At 50.1% G+C, this 8,774-nt stretch overlaps 1 protein-coding gene across 4 annotated transcripts in view; it reads left to right on the plus strand.

The window, feature by feature from the left end:
• The window catches only part of SLC7A8 (solute carrier family 7 member 8), a 46,970-nt gene extending 40,633 nt beyond the window's left edge, over positions 1-6,337 (plus strand). For all 4 annotated transcript variants that reach the window (XM_055309166.1, XM_055309167.1, XM_055309168.1 and 1 more), the window contains 4 exons: positions 24-120; positions 1,742-1,891; positions 3,713-3,890; positions 4,374-6,337. In XM_055309166.1, coding sequence (XP_055165141.1) covers positions 24-120; positions 1,742-1,891; positions 3,713-3,890; positions 4,374-4,531 — 583 coding nt within the window. In that variant the 3' untranslated portion in view covers positions 4,532-6,337. The remainder of the gene's footprint in view (positions 1-23; positions 121-1,741; positions 1,892-3,712; positions 3,891-4,373) is intronic.
• Positions 6,338-8,774: the final 2,437 nt, after the last annotated feature.

The following is an 8,774-nucleotide window of genomic DNA, read 5'->3' on the forward strand; positions in this document are numbered from 1 at the left end:
TGACCTGCTTTTCTCTCTACCAGGCTGTTCTTTGCTGGAGCCAGAGAGGGCCACCTTCCCAGCGTGTTGGCCATGATCCATGTGAAGCGCTGCACCCCAATCCCAGCCCTGCTCTTCACAGTAAGGGCCTCTCCTTCCGCCAGGCCTACCCACACCCTCCCTCTTTGCACTTGCTGTGAGCTAGGAGTTCACATTTCCCACGCACACCCCTGTCACCCTCCTGGTCCACTCCTAGGTTTCACTGAATCTTAGATAATCAGGCAGATGGTACACATAGGCTGTGTGAATATCAAGAAAAATAACAAGGAAAGACCCTGAGTCCTGAAACACCTTTAGGCTCTCACCCTGGCTCATTTCCATTCTCCCATTCTTTTGGGTCAGACTGAGGTGACTGTCTCACAACGCTATGGTCTCAGAAAGAAACCTCCTCTCTTGGCTCTCCCCTGCACCTGTTACCCACAGGGTCACAGCTTCGGGCCCCCACTCCTGGCCAGTCTCATATACCCCCACCCCTCCCATCAGTCTTCATACCCCAGGAGTCTCTGCCTGTCTGTCTCTCTGGCAACATCACTGAAACAAATGCATCGTTACAGGTACATAAGAAAAATCATAAGAAAGGAAGACCAGCAACTAAAAATGGAGAAAAGGAATAGGGAAGAAATAAGGATAGAATGGCCCAGAGTAGAATCATTTAGGGGGTAAAAAGAAAAAGTGAAGACTTGTCCCCACTGAGTCTTTTAATTTTTTTTTCTTTCTGGATCCTGAATAAAATATTGAAAATGACTTTGGTCCATCAGAGAAGCCGTTAGATCAGGACAATAGAACTCTCAGGAATCAAGTGCATTCATTGTACATTAGAGGGAGCTTCAGAATGTTCAGATACAGGACGAAGGCCTTGGTGATTGGTTAGCTGTGAAGGGTGCCTGGAGACCACCTAGTACTCCCAGGGAGACACAGACTTATTTCCAGTTTTAACCTTTGGTACAGTACTGTGACTGCAAGGCAAGTCCAGTCAGTATCTGGCTTATTCAACCATTAAAATCTTCTAGATTATTTTCACCATCAGATCTTATATGAGAACTGAATCTTTTGTTGGCCTTAACAGATGAGCAGAGGGGCCAAACATGGTTCCTAGGGAGCCACGGAACTGATTTTGAAGTTGGATACTGGAGCCTATCAAGAATGTTATGAGAGTTTAATGAGTTAATATTTGTAGAACACTAAGAACAGGGCTTGCCACCTAGTAAATGCTTTATAACTATAATTTATGATAAAAAGAAATAAAAAGAGATAAAAAGATGACTCAGCCAGAAGAGGATGAGGGCAAGAATAAAGCTTTAATCTGTAGTTAACAATCTTCCCTAAGGTGCGGAGATGGTGGGGGGGACCCACCTAAATTAACTTGAGCTACAACCAGCGAAGAAATATTTCCCTGAGCTAGTGCTGCTGGTGTGGCCAATCCAGTTGTTTACAGCCAGTATCTATTCTGATTTGGTTAGTGCCTGTGCCATGCCACTGGTTAAATATTTTGATTATCACTCCTACAGTGAGAAAGAACTTCCTGGCACTAAAGGTGTTAGCAATGGCCAGGGTGACTATGGGAGGCTGCAAAGTGTCTATTTTGAGACAGTCATCATAAAATAGCATCATCTGCCTAGAGGCAGTCCCCTGACCTGTAAACAGCTCCACCCGCATCCAAATACCTTACTGATCACTGATGAGCTTCTCCCGTTCCCCACAGTGCATCTCAACCCTGCTGATGCTGGTCACCAGCGACATGTACACACTCATCAACTATGTGGGCTTCATCAACTACCTCTTCTATGGAGTCACAATTGCTGGACAGATAGTTCTTCGCTGGAAGAAGCCTGATATCCCCCGACCTATCAAGGTGCGAGAACCTCCCCTTGAGATCCCTTCCTCTTTCTCTACTGGTCCTAGCGGCAGCTGAGATTTTTAATCAGCTTGTTCTCAGCTGCTGACCACAGATATGATCTACCATCCCTATGATGGGAGCAGACCCTTTGGACAGCAAGGGCCATGTATGAATGGGGACGGCATTTCCATTTTCTTTTCTTTTCTTTTTTTAAGATTTTATTCATTTACTCATGAGAGACACAGAGAGAGGCAGAGACACAGGCAGAGGGAGAAGCAGGCTCCATGCAGGGAGCCCGATGTGGGACTCGACCCCGGGACCGTGGGATCACGCCCTGAGTTGAAGGCAGGCGCTCAACCGCTGAGCCACCCAGGCGTCCCCATTTCCATTTTCCACTGGAGACAGAACCAGAGCAAACTGTAGCTGGAAGAATAAGTTAGATTAAATGATACTTTCATCAGGTGGTTCCTTTGTTTTCTACGACTCTTATGAACTCCAGTTGATTTTTCAAGGCTTCCTATCTTTCCAATATTTCCCTGAACCCCCTGGTACAGCCAGTCTTCTTCTCATCCCTCCAGGTGTCTGAGTTCACTTGAGCTATGTCTCCATCCCAGAAGGAGTTTCCTTCTCCCATTTGCCTATATCCAAATTAGAACCTTTGACCACATAGGCCTCATGTTCCTCCTCTTCCTTGAAGCTTCCCAGCCCACTGCAGCCCCCCACGAGCCTCCCTTTTTAAACTGCTATCGCCCTATATGTAGTAGGGTGCCTGGTGAGCCTACTAATGGCTGCAAGAAATAACTATGTGATGGGGATGAACGGGATTGCTCAGAACAAAATATGCAAGAGCGCTATAGGATCTCCTGCAAATTAGAGTACAGCCCTGAGCTATTTGAACCATCCTATTCTGGAAATAGAGGAGACTAGATTCTTCCAGAAGATTCTTCTAGCTAAGGAATTCCAGCTCTCCAAATCTGTTTTCCACCACCACCTTCCTACCACTCTTAGAAAGCCTGCTAGAGGGATGACAAGGTAGGATAACCCATCCCTCTCCCAACCCTTGCATATCCTCTGAGAGGAGATGACAAGGAAGAGAAAGGCAGCTGAATCTAGAGTCTTGAAGAAGACTCTACTGGTAACTCCCACCTGTGGCCAACAAGCCCATAGAGCTAATGCTTCTTTCTGAATAAAATCAAGGCCCCAGACTACCTTATACTGTGGTAGGTTTCCTGACTTCTCAGAGCTTGGCAGACTCATCATCTCAGATTGCTTGAGAGAAAAACATTGAGACTGGTCCTGGCAAGAAAAATGGACATTTGCCATGTGGTGCCCACATGAGAGCCCTACCTAGAACCAGGGAAGGGGAAGGAGCCTGATAGACCCAGGCCACTTCCTTCTTGCCCCTCACTCATTTCTCCACCTTTCCTCCACTTTAGGTCCTCAGCATATTTATATATATATATATATATATATATATATATATATATATATATATATATATCAGGATACCAGCAAGCTTATCGGTTCCCATGGGCTTCCCTGACTGAGGCATAGATGATAAGGCCTTGTTTGAGCCTACCCAGGAGTAAAGAGATGGGCAGTGAGGATCATTCCCTCCCTAGTTTGCCCCTCCTCTACTGTCCCAGTACCTAAGTTTACCAATATTTATTGACATAGCACTTGATTTATCAGGGCTTAGGGTGTGGAAGCCACAGAGCTGAGTGAAGCCCAGCCTTTGCCCTCAAAGGTACTTCCCTGTGGGTTGAAAAGAAGGAGGATGCCCTGATCCTGGCGAGCCACAGAGTCCACATAGCTAATAGCATGTCTGCTCCACAGATCAACCTGCTGTTCCCCATCATCTACTTGCTGTTCTGGGCCTTCCTGCTGATCTTTAGCCTGTGGTCGGAGCCCGTGGTGTGTGGCACTGGCCTGGCCATCATGCTGACGGGAGTGCCTGTCTATTTCCTGGGTGTTTACTGGCAACACAAGCCCAAGTGTTTCAATAACTTCATTGGTGAGTTGTTAAAGGTGCCGGGTAGCTAGAAGATCTCCTCATTTGGGTTAGGTCTCTTGGTCTAGGAGGCTTAGGCTAGTGCACAGAGCTCTGGAGAAGAAGAAGATGAAGCAGGAAAGGGTGGGTGCCTTCCCAGAGACTTCTGAGGAGAGGAGAACTGCTGATGTTTGCACACAGACCCTAGTCCTGGAGGCATAGGCAACCTGACAGCCATTCTGCAGGAGCTGTTCTGAGTAGAGGCCAGTGGGGAGCCTCGAACTGGTGGTGCCCAGGCTTAGGGAAGGTGGGAGACTAGGGCAGTCTGCTGGCTGCCCGGAGACCCAGGAGGAGACAAGGTGGCTGTCTCCTGGAATAGGAGTCTCCTGAGGACACTGGGAGCCCTACTGAGGCAACACCTGGCATAGGGGAGCAGAGTGGGGCCTTGGTCTGCTTGGCCGGGTCGGTGGGATGCTCAGCACTGACCTGTTGGATAACCTCCCATAGAGTCACTAACCCTGGTGAGCCAGAAGATGTGTGTGGCTGTGTACCCCGAGATGGATGCGGGCTCGAGGACAGAGGAAACGAATGAGGACACAGAGGAGCAGCGGCAGCCCATCTACCAACCCACTGCCTCCAAGGACAAGGAGCAGCCCCAGCCCTGAGGACTGCCATCCCCTCTCAGCTGGCTCCTCCCTCCTACACTCCCTCTTGCCCTCCTTTCCTGCCTGGGTCCCCCCAACACACACACACACACACACACACACACACACACACACACGCCTCTGCTTCTGTCAAGCAGGGGCAGGACCTGGGTGTGTGTGATAAGAAACTATAAACAAAGACATTGACATTTGTACCCAAAGAACCAGCCTCTCAGCACCAGGGCCTGTATCCAACACCCTCACTAGGGCTGCTCTAAGCAGTGGGAGAAGTGTGGAGCTGCTGGGGGTACCCTACAGGGCCTTCCGCACTCCTCCACTTGCATCCTTGGGAGCCCAGTTCAATACTGCCTTCCCCCCACCCCATTCCTGAGCCCAACAGAGGCCTCTGCTCAGAGAACTGGAACGGAACAACAGTGAATCAGTTGGGGAGGGACAGACTCAAGCAAATCTGTCGTCATTAAAGGTCAGCTGGAGAGAGCTATATCACCCTCCCTTCACTAGGGACCCAAGAAATCAGAGCGATACTTCCCTCTCACCCTCCCCTCACCGTCCTCATGGTAACATACCCCCACCCCAGCTTGGGCTCCCTGTCCAGAGCAAAGATCCTGTCAGGACACCACCTCCCTACTGAGCTATGGACCAATGAGCAGGAGAACTGCCCCCTCCTCCTAGCCCCAAGCCAGGCCTGTGGAACAGATTGGGAAAGGCTCAGATTGCAGAAACCCAGCCCTGCCCCTCTCTCCTGCATCCTGACCCCCACTCGGTGCCAAAGCTTCTTGAAGCCAGAAAGTCTTCTTATTTTCAATGTAGTGGACATTTCTCTCCTAATGGCAAAGCTGCTCAGCTCCTCCTCCCTCCCTGCTCCACCGAGGAGTGGTCACTCCATTACCCCTGCAGCTACACCCCCAACACACCCCCATGGAGCCAGCACTGCCAGCACCCCCATCATGCCCTCACCCCCCTCTCCGGCTTGGCTGTGGGACCAACCGGTGTGAGGGCTCCCTCAGCCCTTCAGGCCCCGAAAGCCAAGCCAAATCAGCCTTAAATCGCCTCCCATCCAAGAACTGGACCTAAAAATACTCCCTGATTTCTAGCCCTCAGGACAGACTTGGTATGAAAAACCTTCCTGGAATGGAGGGTGCTTTCTCCCCCACCTCCCAGAAGTGCCCATCCCCTAACCTCGGAGACTGGGAAGGGAGTGTCTTCTGAAGGCCAGTTCCTTCTTCCTCCCCCAACCCCAACACCCCCCTTTCTGGTCCCACCGCTGCCCCCTGTCTTCAGACAGCCTCCCACGCAGGATGAAAGGGCAGTGGCTGAAGGTACCCATCTTGGAGACACGTTCTCTTTGGTATATGGACTTCTGGCCGTCCTGTGGGCAGAGGGTGCCTTTCCCTGCCCTCCAGAGGAAGGCCACTGTGTTTACCCTGGGCCTTGCAGCCTCCCTGCCATACCTGCTGTGCTAAGCAGGAGTCCCCCCTTCCCTACCTCCATGTACTATCTGCTTAGACTAGAATATGTGGGGAATCCTCCTGGCTTGCTTGGCTCTCCCAGCTTCCCTCCTCACCTGCCTGACACCCCTACCCCCCCAAGGTTGGTGAGATGTCAGGTTTAGTTTGAGTTCTGGTCCCTTCTGAGTGGACCCCAGGTGGGCTGGGGCTGGCCCCTGGTGGGTCAGGGGACCATCCTCTTGTTCCCTCTTCTCATTCCTCCAACCTCCATCCCTCCTTCAATTGTTGGGATTTATTTGTCTGTTTGTTTCGTAAAGTGAATGCCTTACTTTTTGGATAAATATTTTTGAAGCTGGCATTTTTATTTCTTTTGGATTTTTTAATGTAAGGTTGTTTGGGATGGGGAAGGCATTAGTTATACCTGGAGAATAATCTTCCGTTGTTGAGTTGGTTTAGAGTTAGAGTTTGTTTTGTGGAGGGTTTTTTTTTTTTTTCTTTTGATGTAATAAAATTTTAAATGGAAATGAAGGTGATGGTGGTGACAATTCAATGGTCTTCTGAGACAGAGTCCCCAGGCATTTCCTATCTTCTTCAGGAGGTCTCTGGTTGCCAGGTTCCTTCCAGGATGACATTCCCAAAAGCCCTTGCTCTGTCCCAGGAACCCGGTGCCAGCACATCCAAACATCTATCTCTCAGGTTTTGGGGGGAGGAGTTGGTTTTTGTTTTTTAACTACCTCTCATTTCTTCAGTGAAGTCACAAAGTGTTAAGTAAGTTCCTGCTCTGTGCACTGCATTGAGAGCCTGGAAACTAGCTAGGGAGAAGAACCGCGTTACTGCACAGGTGGGAAGGTGGAGGACAGCACCGAGCTGAGTGGGGGGAGGCAGAGGCAGAGTGGCTCCAAAACTGCTCGGCAAAGACTTCTGGCCCTGGGGCAGCTGGCACCAAGTAGGAAAGGAAGGGACGGGCTGAGCCTGTGGAGAGATGCCAGGGGGACTTAGGAAAGCCAGACCCAAGGGGTTTGACAGGAGGGATTAGGGGGTGAGGTGGAGTCCCCTCAGCTGCATGGAATCTAATGAGAGAAACGTGTCTAGTCAAGGACTAGGAAGGCTGTTGAGTGAGGACAAAGGAACAGGTACAGTAGGGACACATCTGCTGGTGATTTAGGGTTAATTGCTGGAGGAAGTTGATAGGATTAGACCCAGTCCTTGCTTGGAGTGCCTCCTTTGTGGGCAGCTCTCCCTGTTGCCTGACCTGGGGTGGCAGTACTCCAGAGACAGCACTTCTGACAGACATGGGCGGGGGGGGGGGGGGTATGACATCATCCTCCACCATCTGGGATACGTGAGGACACAGGCAGACAAGATGCCTCCACTCCCAGTCCCGGGCCAGCCCCAACTCTCCTCATCTGTGGCTGGCATTCTTCTAGACGCCGGAGGCGTGCCAGTCACAGGGGCACAGAGGCTTGGCTCTAATTTCCAGGTCAGCAGCCACTAAACAGTTGTGTGTCCTTGGGCAAGTCACTTAACCTATTTAGCACTTTTTTAAAAAAGAAAAGGGGCGGGGAAAGGATTGAACCTAATCAAAACCAAGCAGAGGTCAGTCTTATGCAAGAGGCTGTTCTCCAGGTCTCAAATCCACCCTTTTGAACCCCCTCTTCCCCTTTTCCTTTCCATGGGCTGCCAGCATATTCTCCATGTTGCCCCATTGCCCTCTCCAGTGCCTTCTCACACTGTGGAGACACTTGTTCCTCCTATCCGCCACCACCAGCAGCAGCTCCCCACTCCCCCATAAAGTGACACGTGCTGATCTTTTTAACCTGGTCAATGGGCAAATGTGGGTCTCTCCCAGGACAATGTGCATTTGTTTTTAACCTGGGCCTTTACCCTGTCTTTTTTTTTTCTTTTCTTTTTTTTTTTTCTTTACCCTGTCTTAACCCTGTCAGCCACTTTAATGGTAGGAATTCAGATGCTCAGACCTTAGGAAATTTGGAGGTCACTGAAATTGTGGTTCCCTAAGCATTCATTTGTTAGTCACACAACACACCTGATGACCGTTGTGTCCAAGGAGTTTGCTGTGTGCCGTGAGAATAGCAAATTATCCCTGAGTTTTCCAAGTCAGCACAGACGTCAAATACTTTGTTCCATGGTCTCCATAAAAATACCCATACTTGGCAATCCACCTTCCCTTAATTTTTTTTTAATTTTTTTAATTTTTTTTTATTTATGATAGGCACACAGTGAGAGAGAGAGAGGCAGAGACACAGGCAGAGGGAGAAGCAGGCTCCATGCACCGGGAGCCTGATGTGGGTGGGATTCAATCCCGGGTCTCCAGGATCGCGCCCTGGGCCAAAGGCAGGCGCCAAACCGCTGCGCCACCCAGGGATCCCCCTTCCCTTAATTTTAATTCAGGCAATATGGTCACTACAGCTGAAGGGGTCCAAAAAATGCATCTGACCTTACCCTCGAGGAGCCCACAAGGAAAAGAAGGCAGGATGTGCCTGGCACATACGTGTGAACTTTGGGGCCCTGCTGACTGCCCGCTCCGCGGGGGCTGTTGCAGGCAGGAGCTGAATCTTCCAGGTCCCGAGTGCCTGCCCAGGGCCTGGTACCTATGTGCCCAAAAATGCCTGTCAAATTGAGGCATCAGGTGAGGCTACAGATAGTGTGTCTGTTTAAAACACCCAGATAAACCACAGGGGGTGGTCAGAGGAAGGGCAGAAAAAGACTGAGACCAGTGCTCTCTATGCATTTTCTCATTCAAAGTTTAATTAAAGGGGAGCCTGAATGGCTTGGCT

Source organism: Nyctereutes procyonoides, unplaced genomic scaffold (assembly GCF_905146905.1).
Source record: "Nyctereutes procyonoides isolate TBG_1078 unplaced genomic scaffold, NYPRO_anot_genome, whole genome shotgun sequence".
NCBI lineage: Eukaryota > Metazoa > Chordata > Mammalia > Carnivora > Canidae > Nyctereutes > Nyctereutes procyonoides.